Genomic DNA, 15,284 nt, shown 5'->3' with positions numbered 1-15,284 from the left:
CCTCCTCGAGGCCTCGGTTTTGGGAGGCCCACCGTTACCGTCCTGGATGGCCCTCTGGTTCCGGGCAACGTTCTCGTTTTCAGCAGCGGTCTTCCTTTCATTCTGACAAATGGTCTGCAGGTTCCAGTCAGAGATGGGAAACCCAGGAGCATCCATTACAATGATGGGATGCTGGTCTACTCTACATTTCCCTGTATAGGTAGATCGACTCTCCCTTTTGCTCGAAGAGTGGACCAAAGTAACTTCAGATCAGTGGGTACTGGATCTGGTCAGAGACGGTACAGGTTATAGTTGCTGCTCCAGTTGGAGACGCCTTTTTGGAATCCCATTGCGGCATGGGCTGTCAAGAGGGCGGCCGTAAACGACACTTTAAAGTCTCTTCTAGATCTTGAGGCTGTAATTCCCATTCCTCAGGACGAGCTTTGTTCCGGTCGGTACTCCCATCTATTTTGTAGTTCCTCCAAAAGACGGAACTTACAGGCTGATCCTCAACTTGCGCAAGCGCAATGAATCCCTGAGGGTGCTTCATTTTTGTATGGAAACATTAAGGTCTGTTATAGAGCTGTTCAACCCGGGGAGTTCCTCACGTCTCTGGATCTCAAAGAGGTTTACTTGCATATTCCGATTTGGCCTCCTCATCAATGGTTCCTGCACTTCGTGATTCTGGCCAACATTTTCAGTTTCGCGCCTTGCCATTTGGTCTGGCCACAATGCCTCACACTGTTTTCAAAGTGATGATGGTGGTGGCCACCTTTCTACAGAGAGATGGTGTCAGAGTTCATCCTTATTTAGATGAGTGGCTCGTCCGGGCGGACTTGGAGCAGGAGGGGACTTGGAGCAGGAGAGTCGCCCGGCGACTGTCAAATCAGAGTCCTGCAGTCTCTGGGTTGGGTGGTCAACTTTTCCAAAAGTCATTTGACCCCCCTTGCAGTCTCTCGAATATTTGGTAGTGCGCTTCGCACAAACTTAGAGTGTGTCTTTCTTCCCAACAGCAGGCGCCTCAATCTCCAGACTCAGGTTAGTCTTCTCTTGTGCACCCTGCAACCCCGAGTTTGGGATTATGTACAGCTTTTCGGATTAGTGACAGCCACCTTTGAGGTGGTGCTTTGGGCAAAGACACATATGCGGCCCCTGCAGCTGTCCCTGCTAAGTCGCTGGACTCCGGTCTGTCTAGAGTACCAGCAGCGGCTGCCTTGGCTTCCTGTGGCGAAATGCAGCATGGCTTGGTGGCTCTCCAAAGACAATCTGCGATGGGGGATACCCTTTGCGACCCCTCAATGGTTGCTAGTGATCACGGATGCCAGCCTGTCCGGTTGGGGTGCTCATTGCCTCATCCGCTTTGTGCAGGGTCAGTAGACAGCTCTGAGAGTGGTTTTCCAAGCCTTCCTGGCCTTCCAGAAGACTAGACGGTCAAGCGGTCCGAGTTCTCAGACAATACAACAGTGATGCCTATGAGGGAGGCACTCAGAGCACAGCCCTAGTGGAGGTGGCCAACATTCTCAACTGGGCAGAGTGTCATTGGTTCATTTTGTCGGCAGCCCATATTACCGGTCAAATAAATGTGCAAGCCAATTTCCTCAGCAGGCATCGCATTGATCCGGCGGAGTGGGAGCTTGCGGCGGACGCCTTTCTCCAGATTTGTTCCAAGTGGGGGAAGCCGTAGATCGATCTCGTGGCGTCCAGCACAAATGCCAAAGTGAAATGTTTTTTCAGCAGCAGGAGAGATCCTGGATCCGCAGGAATAGAGGCCCTTTCTCAACCGTGGCCATCAGATATTCTGTACGTGTTTCCTCCTTGGCCCTTGATAGGGCGAGGTCTGCACCGGATTCGTCTTCACCAGGGATTGAGGATCCTAGTGGCTCTGGATTAGCCCCGTCGGTCGCAGTATGCGGATCTCAGGCGGTTGTTGGTGGCAGCGCCGTTTCATCTCCCTCTGTTGCCACACCTTCTGCATCATGGTCCAGTAGCTATGGAGGATCCCTCCCGATTTGGTCTTAAAGCCTGGCTGTTGAAAGGGCAAGGTTGAGGAAGAAGGGTTAATCAGACAAGGTTATTGCTACTTTGTTTGGACCTGCAAACGGTCCACTTTGACAGCTTATGCTCGTGTTTGGTGTACTTTTGAGTCATGGTGCACCGTGCGGGCATGGTCGCCGTTACGAGTTTCTGAGTCACAGATGCTGGATTTTTTGCGGGAGGGTTTACAGAAAGGACTGGTGTACAATTCCCTCCGGGTTCAGGTGGCTGCGCTAGCTTGTTTCCGGGGACATGTGGCAAGGTCTTCCCTCACTGCTCATCCAGATGTCGTCTGTTTCTTCGTCCCCTGTTGCGCAGTCCGTGCCCTCTTGGAACTTGGGGTTGGTTCTAAAGGCTATGCAGATGGCTCCTTTTGAACCGCTCAAGACAGCTTCGTAGAAAGATCTTACGCTGAAGGCGGCCTTTTTAGTCACCATGGCTTCGGTGCGGAGAGTTTCAGAGCGTCAGGCTCTTTCCTGCCGCAATCCATTTTTATAGTTCTCGGAATCCGGGGTTACGGTTTGGACTGTCTCTTCCTTCCTACCTAAGATTGTTTCGGCTTTTCACCTGAATCATCCATTTTTCTTGCCTTCCTTTCAAAAAGAAGATTTCCCGGATTCTTTCGGGCAGTTGTGCCTTTTGAATGTTCGCAGAGCTCTAATGCAATATTTACACCTGTCAAACGACTTCCGGTACTCTGATCATCTCTTCATTTTGTTGTCAGGGCTGCAGTGCGGTTTTCCAGCGTCTAAAGCCACAATCGCTCACTGGCTTAAGGAGGCCATTTTTTCTGCTTATCTGGTTTTGGGTAGGTCTCCGGAGGCGTTTAAGGCACATTTCCATGCGAGCGCAGGCTTCCTCTTGGACAGAAACGGGTGGTTTTTTTTCCCTTTGAGATATGTCGGGCAGCTACTTGGGCATCACATCTTTCCTTTGTTCGACATTATCGGTTGGACGTGGTGGCACGGGAAGATGCGCAGTTCGGGGCGCAGGTTCATTACCGAGGATACAACCCACTAGTTTTCTGGATTCATCTGCTGTGACTAAAGGAAAGAAAATTATCAGGTAAGTCCTAATTTTTCCTTTCTGGAGATGGGAAGGTGGAAGAACTAGAGGACATGAATTGAGGTTGAAGGGGGGCAGACTCAGGAGTAATAGGAATTTTTTTTTTTCATGGAAAGGGTGGTAGATACGTGGATTGCCCTCCCGCGGGAGGTGGTGGAGATGAAAACGGTAATGAAATTCAAACGTGGAATAAACAGAAAGGAATCCTGTTTAGAAGGAATGGATCTATGGAATCTTAGCAGAGATTGGGTGGTGCCACCGGTTATTGGGAAGCAAAACCAGTGCTGGGAGACTTCTACGGTCTATGCCCTGATCGTAACTGAATAGATATGGATGGGCTGGAGTGTAAATTTTAAGGGGGTTTGATGTTAGCTTCAGAACTTTTAGTACAAGAACAGTGCTGGGCAGACTTTTACGGTCTGTGCCCTAAGAATGGCAAGGAAAAATCACATACCATGTAAAATGAGTTTATCATGTTGGGCAGACTGGATGGACCGTTCAGGTCTTTATCTGCCGTCATTTACTATGTTACTTGCCTGTGTGGGCACTTCTCTGTGTGGCTTCCCTTTTCTCTTTGAGTGGCCTCGAGTTGCTGCCTTGTTTCTTTTGTTTCCTATTTTTATTTATTTATTTATTGCATTTGTATCCCACATTTTCCCACCTTTTTGCGGGTTCAGTGTGGCTTACATTGAGTTGAATGTTGGAAATACAATTTGTTACAGATAGTTATGGATTACATTGTGCAGAGTTATGCGAAACAATTGAGGTGTCGTTAGGGAATGTAATAATGGAACATAGACATTGCAACTTTGGAAGGAAACAATGGGAGCTTAGAGGGCGATAAAAAGGCATGAAGGCGTATGGTATATATCTTTCTGTGAGTAAAGGTATGAGTGATGTTATAATACGGGAATGAGAGTTCAGAGGTGAATGTATGATGCATTAGTGAACAGTAAGTGTGGACTTTATGTGTTTTGTTTCTTTCCGTAAATTTTTTCGAAAAGATGGGTCTTCAATAATCTGTGGAAGGAAGCTTGCTCGTTGGTTGTTCTTAGGTTGCGCGGCAGTGTATTCCAAAACTGCGTGCTCATGTGAGAAAAGGTTGACGCGTGTAGCGCTTTGTATTTCACGCCTTTGCAATTGGGGAAGTGGAGGTTAAGGAAGGTTCGGGATGATCTTTTGGCGTTTCTGGGTGGTAAGTCTATTAACTCAGACATGTAGGCTGGGGCTTCGCCGTGAATGATTTTGTGGACTAATGTGCATACTTTAAAAGTGACGCGTTCCTTGAGTGGAAGCCAGTGCAGTTTCTCTCTTAATGGTTTTGCACTTTCATATTTTGGCTTTCCAAAGATGTCTGGCTACCGTATTCTGGGCTGTTTGAAGTTTCCTCAGTGTTTGTTCTTTGCAACCTGCGTATAGTGAGTTGCAATAATCCAAATGGCTGAGCACAAGGGATTGCACTAGGCTGCGAAAGACGGATCTTGGGAAGTATGGTCTTATCCTTTTTAGTTTCCACATGCTGTAAAACATCTTTTTTGTTGTGTTGTTAGCGTGAGTTTCAAGCGTTAGGTGGCGGTCGATAGTGATTCCAAGGATTTTTAGCGTTTCTGAGATTTGAAGGTTCAGGTTTGGTGTGTTTATGGCTGTGAATTCTTTTGTGTTGTATTGGGAAGTGAGAATCAGGCATTGAGTTTTTTTCTGCATTTAATTTCAGACGAAATGCATCTGCCCATGTGTTCATGATGTGTGGGCTTTGATCGATTTCGTTGAAGATTTTGTTAATGTCTTGTTTGAAGGGGATGTATATTGTCACATCATCAGCGTAGATATATGGGTTAAGGTTATGGTTTGATAGGAGTTTTGCCAAAGGGATCATCATTAAGTTGAAAATGGTTGGTGAGAGAGGTGATCCTTGTGGTACTCCACATTCAGGTGTCCATGCCTTAGATGTGGTCGAATTTGATGTGACTTGATATGGACGTTGGGTTAGGAACCCTTCGAACCAATTCAGGACATTTCCTCCAATGCCAAAGTATTCGAGTATGTGTAATAGGATTCCGTGGTCAACCATATCAAAGGCACTTGACATGTCAAATTGTAGGAGGAGTATATTGTTGCCAGTTGCAATTGTTTGTTTGAATCTAGTCATAAGAGTGACTAATACTGTTTCTGTGCTATGATTCGACCGGAATCCTGATTGGGCGTCATGCAGTATTGAGTGTTTGTTTAGATAGTTTGTGAGTTGTTTGGTTACCATTCCTTCGGTTATTTTGGTTATTAATGGTATGGATGCTACTGGCCTGTAGTTGGTTATTTCACTCGTGCTTTTCTTTGTGTCTTTAGGAATTGGGGTGAGTAAGATTTTTCCTCTTTCTTTTGGGAAAAGTCCATTTTGTAGCATGAAGTTCACATGGCTCGTTAGGTCTGTTATGAATTGTTGAGGAGCAGATTTCATGAGGTTATTTGGGCACGTGTCTAGTTTGCAGTGGGATTTGGCATATCTTTTGAGAGTTTCAGAGATGAGGTCTTCTGATAATATTTCGAATTCAGTCCATGTTCTGTCTGCAGGGTATGTTCCTTCTTCTGGGTCTAGACAATCTAAAATTGTGGCGTACTCAATAGGGCTAGCAGGTATTTTGAGTCGTAGTTGTATAATTTTCTCCTTGAAGTATTTCGCAAGGTTGTCCACATCTGGAACATCTTTGCCGTTGTTTGTAACTGGTGTGTTGTCTAACAGTTTGTTCACAAGGTTGAAGAATTTATGTGTGTCTTTGTAGTTTGGTCCTATTATTGTTTTGTAATGTAGTCTTTTGGTCTGTTTTATGGTGTATTTGTATTTTCTCCGAAGTAATTTCCATGTGTTCAGTGGTGTTCGTCTTTTTTTTTGTTCCATTCTCGTTCTAGTTTCCTGACTTGTGTTTTAAGTTTTTTCAGCTCTTCGGTGAACCATGGATTTGTTTTCTTCCTGCGTGATGTTCTGGTTTGGATTGGGGCGATTTTGTCTAATGTTGTTGTACATAGATCGTCCCATTCTTGGAGGAATTGGATGGTGTCAGCGTTTGTTGGCCATTCGTTCTGGTAGATCTTTTGCCAGAATATTGTGGGGTCTATTTTTTTCTCTCGTTGTGTATGTTGTTCGCTCATGTTTATTGATTGTGTTTGTGTGTGTTTTTCGCCAGCAGAGAGAGACATTTGCTTTATGGTGGTCTAACCATAGTGTAGGTGTCCATCTTGTGTCAGTGAGTATGATGGTTGAATCCGGTTCGAATTTGTTTGTTATGATATCAAGTGTGTGTCCTTTTTTGTGTGTTGGTTGCGTGTTGGGTACTTGCAGATCCCAGAGTTTTAGGAATTCTTTGCATTCTCGTGTGCTAGATGAAGTGTCATCTTCTAGGTGTAGGTTGATGTCTCCTAGTGTGCCTGTGTGGCACTTCTGCCTTGCTTCTTGTTTGCCTGTGTGCCAGGGTTAGCACTTCTGTCTTGAATTTTTCTTGTTGTCTGTGTATCTGGTTGGCACTTCTCGTTTCCCTTGCTTGTGTGCTGGTTTAGCTGTTCTGCCTTGTCTTATGTTCTGTCTCGCCTTGTGCTCTGCCTAGTCTGCCTCGCCGTGTGTTCTGCCTAGGTCCTTGTTTATATGCTTGTGTGAGCTTGGACTTTCCTTTAGCCCTTGTGTTTCTGTGGGCTCCAGTGCAGCTTTACTGCTTGTGTGTGTCAGCCTTCTTGTATTTGTCTCTGCCTGTGTGTACATGCCCTCTCTTTTGCCTTCTGCCTTTGTGCTTGGGTTTCAGTTCAGCCTTGCAGTCCATATGAGAAAGCTCTGGTGTGCACAGGTTCTAGTTCGGCCTTGCGGCTTGTTTGAGTGTCTTTCTTATTGCTTTACTTGGTTCTGCTCCTGCGTATACCCTGTTGCTTCCTAGCCAAGTTGTGCTCCTGTGTACCCTGTTCCTGCCTGTGTGCTTTTGCACTTCTTGTCTGTTCCAGTCCTGCCTGTTTAGTCCAGTCCTGGTTGGAAGGTTCGTCTGCTGCTGCCATTTGTCAGCAGCAGCCCAAGAGCTCACATTTTCCCTGAATCCATGACAGTTTGCAAAGGCCCCGAGGCTGTGACAGTTTGGCAAAGGCCCCCGGAGGTCAAAGCCGTGTCAGGTCAGACCTCCAACTGTGTCCTGGGATCTCAACATCTTCCTCATCCAGCTGATGAAAGCTGTTTTTGAACCACTAGATTTCTGTTATCTGAAGTACCTGACCTAGAAGGTCTTGTTTCGGTGGCGGTCACTTCAGGTCGCAGAGTCTGAACTTCAGACCTTAGAAGCAGATCCAACTTACACGGCGTTTCAAAACAGAGTAGCTCTCTGCACCCATCCTAAGTTCCTTCCTAAGGTAGTGTCTGAGTTCCATCTTAACCAGTCAGTTGTTCTACCTAGCGGTAGGCCTAGCGGCCCACATCGGAAGTCTTGTGACCGTAGTCAAAAAACTCATGAAATAATGATATGAAAAATCTCAAGTTTCAAATGATAAAAATCTTGAGACAAAAACATGAGCCAGGTCTTGAAAAAGACCGTTGTAAAACAAACTTCCGTAACACTGCATCCCTACCACGCTCACGCAGTCCCGTGTTACTTGAGATTTTTCATATCATCATTTCATGAGTTTTTTTGACTACGGTCACAAGACTCCTGATGTAGGCCGCTAGGCCGAAACACAACATTGTGTCAAGTCATTTTTAAAGAATATATTCATGAGTTCTGTTTTAAAGGAAATTAATAAATATTGTTTGGATTTTTAACATTTGGTTTGGTTCCAGTTTTTTGGATAAGCCTGGTTTTTATTCCCACTTCTTTATTTTCATTGGAATAAAGTACCCAACATAACAGCCAGTTCAGTTTAGCAGTCCTGCAGAATTTATTTGGAGTCTAGAATCCAGCTCCCCACCGGCCCATTCTTTTCTGTTCCAGGCTGCACCTTCACAACAGGGCTGTTTTGTTGTTAGTAGTATTGGTTTTGATTGGCTTTGCCGTTGCAAGTCCCTATTGACCTTTCTTTGTTTTTTGGTGAACCTGGCAGCTCGGGATTCCCAGCTATGAGAATACTTTGTCCTGCTTGTTCTCAGAGAAAGCGAGATTACTCAGCTGTAGCAGGTGTTCTCTGAGGACAGCAGGACAAAGTAATTCTCACATTTCCTCCCACCTCCCCTGGGAGTTGCATTCTTATGCTTTTTCATCTAGCTGAGGGTCGCGCACGAGTACACTGGGCGGGAAGACACCCGCACATGCATGGCTGGGCCTTGAGGGTGGGACCACAGGAACAGCTGAAACACAAGCGAAAAAAAAGCTGTCGGAAGCGGCGTCCCTGCGTGCAGGAGGTAAAAACTTTTAAGCAGACAGCTCTTACGAAGGAGAGGGCCAGACAGGTGGGGAGTGGGAGGGGGGTCCTGAAACGAAAGGGGGGGGTCAAGAACGACACGGGGGGGTCCTGAAACAACAGAGGGGGGGAAGGGGGTCCTGAAACAACACGGGGGGGAGGGGATTACTGAAAATCCACTGGAAGGGGAGGGGCGGGTCCTGGAACTGGAAGGGGGGTCCTGGATCGGGGGAAGGGGGGTCCTGGAACTCGGAGGGGGGGAGAGGCGGAGCGGGAAGGGAAGAGGGGGATGGGAAGAAGTGGGAGGGGGGTTCTGGAACTCAGATGGGAAGAAGTGGGAAGGGGTTCTGGAACTCGGACGAGGGTGGAGGGGGGGAAGAAGAGGGGGAGGGGGTTCTGCAAACTCTCGGCCTCATACACTCTCAGTCTCACAAAGAATCTGTGTATCGCACAAATACTCTCACACTCGCTCTCTCTCACACACACTCTCTCTGTGTGAAACACACTCTCTCTCTCACACTCACTGTGTCTCACATACGCACTCGCACACACTGTCATTCTCACACACACACACTCTCTCACAGACACACTCGCACCCAGTCTCACACTCTCTCTGTCACACACACACACTGGAAGGAAGTCTCTCTGTCACACAGTCACTCTCTCACACACACTCTCTAAAACATACACACTCTGAGGAAAACCTTGCTAGTGCCCGTTTCATTTGTGTCAGAAACGGGCCTTTTTTTACTAGTATATACATAAATATGTAAGCATTTATCCATGTGTAGTAATATATATTTCCAACATCAAGTATTTACAGTACATAACTGGTTTTATTTTAGCGCTCAGTTACATTCCAGGAAATATTCAATTATGTATGTACATAATTTTACACATAATTGAGTGCACATAATTGCATACGTTTGCATAAGTCTATTGGTATGCAGTAGGGCTGTACAAGAGGGAACCTGCTAGCCTAGAGCAAAGGGAGCACGAGAACACCCATTAACCCAGCGAAGGGAGCACAAGAACAACTAACAAGCTTCCCACTGAGTAAGAGATGCACCATGTCCAACAAATTCTTCATTACCAGGCTACACCAACATGGAAGGATGCAAGGACATATACTCCTCTCAGTAGTCAGCATGTAGCAGGCATAAGCCTCAATTATACCAGATAGCGGTGTGTGCATCTGTATGTTTTGCTCAGCTTCGGGCTCTGTCCATATCTATCCACTCCGCACCACCACTGTTTCACAACCATTCCAACCTGTATCCAGGGCAGGAGATGCTTATTTTGAGCCAGAGTGCAGAAATCTGAAGATTGAGGAAGGAGGAGTGAGCCACTGTCACAAGTGGAGACTGAGAGGTTCAAAACATAACACAGGCACCAACTTTACACTAGCTGTTTCCAATTTCATTTATTTATTGGGAATTTTTTTTGTTTTGTTTCAAGCACAGCGGGAACAGGTAGGTGTGATTGGCAGTCATTGAAGAGCACTTATCCAAAACTCACTTGGTCCATTTTTTGTCGGTTTTGAGTGATGTGATCAGTTTCTTCATCGAGGCAAGATTCATTTACTGTAGTTTATTCCTGTGCCAAAACTCATGGACTTAGTGAGTTTTGGCATAAGAATAAGCTACAGTAAATCTTGCCTCAATGAAGGAAATTAATCACATAGCTCAAAACTGACAAAAAAAATGAACTGAGTGAATTTTTGAAAAGCTTATTATCTGTACCCAAACTGCTAAATTTGTATCTGTTGCTAGTTATAGCATTCCATTAGTGGGACTAGCTTCCTTTTGACATCCTATATAATAATTCTCACCTCCAACGTTCTATGCTTGGGACCGTGGCTCCCTGGCTGCAAGTGGTCTGCGAGGCAGACACGCACGGACGTCACTGACGTCAACACAGCTGATTCCAAGGCAAGGGGAGGAGTAGGGAAACACGCAGCGTGTTTCCCTACTCCTCCTACTGCCTCGGAATCAGCTGTCACCCCCTCCCCCCCCCCGGAACGCCGAAAACTGCCGCCGCCGCCGTTGTTGTGCTACCTTCCCTTCCCGTAGGTTCTTCAATCATCTTCTTAGAAAGTTTAACTCCGTGCATCTGACGTCAGACGCACTGAGTTAAACTTTCTAAGAAGATGATTGAAGAATCTACGGGAAGGGAGGGTAGCACAACAACGGCGGCGGCAGTTTTCGGCGTTCCGGGGGGATCGACAGGTTCGCAGGAGGGGGTGGGTTTCGAGGGGGCCATAGCGCGGGGGGGGGGGGGGAATTGCCTGCCTAAGGCCCGTTTCCTTGCCTACAGAAACGGGCCTTTTTTACTAGTTTGAAGATATTTCTAGAGACAGGTGGAAAAAAAAAAGTTTATGCCTGTGGAATCTCCTGTTGTATGTGATATGAGGTCTGGGAATGTTGCTTACAAGTTAATTTCCTATGCAGCTGAGAGGGCCCACACTGTGCATGGCATCCCAGCAAGGTGGGAAAACGGAGCTGTCCAGGACACTGATGTGCAGATGGAAAGGGACACGCTGATACGACTTCTGAGGCATGGCATCATCAGGTTTGACTCAATTTTATGGATTTGACCAAAAACTAGTCTGAAAATATTTTGTTAAGATAGGGAATGATCTTCAAAGGTATTTAATCTAGTTAAATAAATAGCTTTTTACCCATATAAAATGGCTTGCTGGTTGTGCTTGGATCCATTAGCTGCCTTTGAACTCTACCACAGAGAATAGGTATGCTGTAGATATGCACAGGCCAGCACTGCACCACTGTCTACAGTGGTGGATGACACCACAGAATCTCACCCAGGGATTTCTATTTCAACCCACTCTACATCAGAAAGTTCTCACTACAGATGCTTCCATGGTGAGTTGAGGAGCTCACCTCGATGGCCTTCATACACAGGGTTTGTGGTCCCTACAAGTGAAAACATACGTCAATTCCATGAGTTACGAGCCGTCTGGAATGTCCTCAACACTTTTCAAGACCACCTTCTGAATCAGGTGGTGCTAGTTCGACCAGACAATCAGGTTGTGATGTATTACCTGAACAAACAAAAGGGAACAGATTCCTACCTCCTCTGCCAACAGGCAATCTAGATTTGGATTTGAGCAAGTTCCAGACACAACACTGTCAGAGCCGTATACTTGGGGGGGGGGGGGGGCTGCAATAGATTTATTCACATCTCAGAACAGCATGCAACCTCTCAAAGGACTAAAATACAAGCTGATGCATGCCACTACCTTCTCTTACATAAGCACGCAATTATGGAATGCATTACCTACAGACCTGAATACAATCAACGAAACAACTATCTTTCGCAAATCTCTGAAGACATATCTCTTCAACAAGGCCTACAATGAGAACCTATAACCACACCAATCCACCTCACCAACCCACTCAGTTAAGAAAGCCCACCTTCTATAATTACCCAAATCACTCCCTTCCTTCCTTCCTTCCTTCCTTCCTTCCTCCCTTACTTAATCTCTGCACAATACTAAATGTGTCTGTTATCCCTTCCTTCCTTCCTTCCTTCTTTCTTCCCTTACTTAATCTCTGCACAATACTAAATGTGTCTGTTATCCTGTAATGACAATGTTAACAAAACTATGTAAGCCACATTGAGCCTGCAAATAGGTGGGAAAATGTGGGATACAAATGCAATAAATAAATAGTCTCTGGAAATGAGCATAACCCAGAAAATCTTTTGGGAGTGGACACCCCCATTGATAGAATTTTGCCACTCCAGCAAAAAATAATTAAAAAAAAAAAAAAAAAAGTTCTGTTACGGACCGGGATCTCATAGTAGACTAGCCTTGGATGCCTTTCTTCTCCATCGGGGAAAAGGTTTTCTGCACACATATTCTCCTTTACCTCTCATAGTGAAAACTCGCCTAAAACTTGAGTTAAGATGAGAGAGCTATGATTCTCATTGCATTGTACTGGCCAAGGCAGATATGGTTCCCACTTTTTATGGATCTTCCAAAGATCATGGAGATTAGAATGCTTTGTCATCACTCAGGATAAAGAATCCATTTTCCATCCCATCCTCCAGTCCCTAATCTTCATTGCTTGGATGTTGAGAGGGCAGTGCTGTATCCCCTCAACTTGCCAGAGTGTGTCTCTCAGGTACTACTAGCTTCCAGAAGAGATTCCACTCGATTCTTTATCCTGTCCTACATAAAAACAACTTAAATATCTTCTACATCTATCAGAGTCAGATCTCAAGACCAACATTTAGGGTTCTCCTTGATGCAATTGGCGCTTACGAGCATTGAATAGAAGGTTTAAACCCAGTGGTGTGCTGATAAATGTTTAACAGGCTCTCTCCCCTGTCCACCTCTGCGCCCCCCCCCCCCCCCCCAAGTTCCAGAGCTGGCTATAGCCGAGAAGAGAGCCTTGGGGTGGGGGCAATGCATTACTCCAGGGAAAAAAAAATTAAATGATCCCAGGTTCCAATCTAATTCATGTTTAATGTGGGATAAAATGCCATAAATAAGTAAATAAATATAAACTTTTAATGTTGAGCACCTGATTCTCAAAGTGGACATATTCCAAATACTATCATGAAAATAAAATGATTTTTTTTCTACCTTTGTTGTCTGGTGACTTTGTTTTTCTGATCATGCTGGCCCAGTTTCTGATTCTGCTGCTATCTGTCCTCAACTCCGTTTCCAGGGCTTCCTTTCCATGTATTTCTTTACTTTCCGCCTGCCTTCTTCATTTCTTGTCCTACATCCTTAAGTAAAAGCTAGGTCCTCCGCAGACTTGACTGTCCAGTGGATCCAGCTTCTGCCTATTTTCTTCATCCATGTGCAGTTTTTCTCCTTTTCCTTTTCCCTTATCTCATCTCCTTCCTCACTCTTTCCTCCCCTCCATCCATATCCAGCATTTCTTCTCTCTTCCTGCCCTCCAGCCACCCGTGTCCAGCAACCCTCCTCTCCCCTGCCTTCCATTCACCCATGTCCAGCAACTCTCCTCTCCCCTGCCCTCCCCTCCATCCATCCATATCCAGCAATTCTCTTCTCTCCCCTAACCCCCTCTAGCCATCCATATCCAGCGATTCTCGTCTCTCCCCTGCCCCCCCTCCAGCCATCCATACCCAGCGATTCTCTTCTCTCCCCTGCCCCCCTCCAGCCATCCATACCCAGCGATTCTTTTCTCTCCCCTGCCCCCCCTCCAGCCATCCATACCCAGCGATTCTCTTCTCTCCCCTGCCTCCCCTCCAGCCATCCATACCCAGTGATTCTCCCCCCCAACATCCCCCTTTTTCTTCCTGCCACAGTTGGTTTAAATCGTTTTTATTATTTCCTTCGAAGCGGCCACGTCACTGAAAGCCCTGCCCGTCTCTAGCCTTCCCTTTGAGTTTGTTCCCTCAGAGTCCCGCCCTCGCGGAAAGAGGAAATGACGTCAGAAGGCGGGATTCTGAGGGAACGAACTCACGAAGGGGAGGCTAGAGACAGGGCTTTCAATGACGTAGCCGCTTCGACGGAAGTAATAAAAACTATTTAACCCCTCCCCCCCCAGGGTGGCGCAGGCAAACGAGGGTAGTGGTGGGAGGTGAGGTAAACGGGGTAAGCATGGCTTGTGGCACCCTCCTGCCATGCTTACCTCGTTTACCTGAGCCGGCTCGCCCTACAGAACAACCGGCTCGCAAGACCTTAAAAAATTTAACAACCGGCTCTAGCACACCACTGGTTAAACCCATTTCTGCTCAGTTGACACAGTGTTTTGATCTTTAGCTAAGCAGTATATTAAATGTTTTACTAAATATAACGTTATGGATAGTTTAAGGTCACATTCTCAGAATTATTTGAAAATAGATTCCGTGCTTGTAATTTAATTTAAGATTGCTAAATTTTCCTAAAACCTGTTATTTGGCTCCACTTGAGTTAGGAACTGGTTGAGTGGAAGGTGACACAGGGTATTGGTGAATATAGTTCACTCTGAGTGAAGGGATTTTAACCAGTGGTTCTTAGGCCAGTTCTTTTTAACACTTTTGTAAGCAATATTATGGAAGAGCTGTCTGGTAAGGTTTGCTTATTTTTGAATGCTAAAATCTGCAATAGGTTAGACACCACTAATAGTATGGATAACAAGAGGAAAGCTTGAAGAATGGTCCAGAATTTGGCAGTTAAGATTTAATTCCAAAAAATGCAGGAACATGCATTTAGGCTGCAAAACCCAAGGGAGTGGTATAGTTCAGACGATGAAGTACCTTTCAACCAAAAAGGAGCAGGACTTGGGGGTATGACTGTATGTGATGATCTTAAGGTGGTCAAACAGGTAGAAAATGTGACTGGAATCATAACAATGCTTGGGTGCAGAGGGAGAAAAATGGCCGGCAGGAAAAATGAAGTGATAATGCTTTTGTATAAGTCTCTAGCGAGACCTTACTTAGGGTACTCTGTATAGTTCTGGTGACATAACATATCATAACATAACTTAACATGATATTTGTAGACCACTAATACTATAAAATTCAAAGTGGTTTACATAATTAAAGAAACCAAGACATTCACTTGGTAGTTACAATTAATAGAATACAACTATCTGGTAAATAAGGGGTCCTTTTATAAAGGTGCGCTACAAAATGGCTTCTGTTAGTGTAGGTGCGGGTTTTAAGCGCTCAAATCCATTTTTTAGTGCGCCTGTAAAAAAGGCCCTTTTTATTTTTGATGATCATGGACATGCGGCAAAATGAAAATTGCCGTGCGTCCATTTTGGGTCTGATACCTTACCGCCAGCCATTGACCTAGCAGTAAAGACTCATGCAGTAACCAGGCGGTAATGACCTACTCGCACCAAATGCCACTTGGTGCACGTCCATTA

The 15,284-nt window shown here is 45.6% G+C and overlaps 1 protein-coding gene across 2 annotated transcripts in view; it reads left to right on the top strand.

Moving 5' to 3' along the window:
- The window catches only part of LOC115465796 (ribosomal oxygenase 1-like), a 229,852-nt gene that overhangs the window by 175,530 nt on the left and 39,038 nt on the right, over positions 1 to 15,284 (top strand). For both annotated transcript variants that reach the window (XM_030196524.1, XM_030196523.1), the window contains one exon: positions 10,887 to 11,007. In XM_030196524.1, coding sequence (XP_030052384.1) covers positions 10,887 to 11,007 — 121 coding nt within the window. The remainder of the gene's footprint in view (positions 1 to 10,886; positions 11,008 to 15,284) is intronic.

The sequence above is a fragment of the Microcaecilia unicolor genome, chromosome 3 (genome assembly GCF_901765095.1).
Source record: "Microcaecilia unicolor chromosome 3, aMicUni1.1, whole genome shotgun sequence".
Lineage (NCBI taxonomy): Eukaryota > Metazoa > Chordata > Amphibia > Gymnophiona > Siphonopidae > Microcaecilia > Microcaecilia unicolor.
The sequence above is the reverse complement of the archived record's forward strand: the minus strand, read 5'-3'. Positions and strand labels throughout refer to the sequence as shown.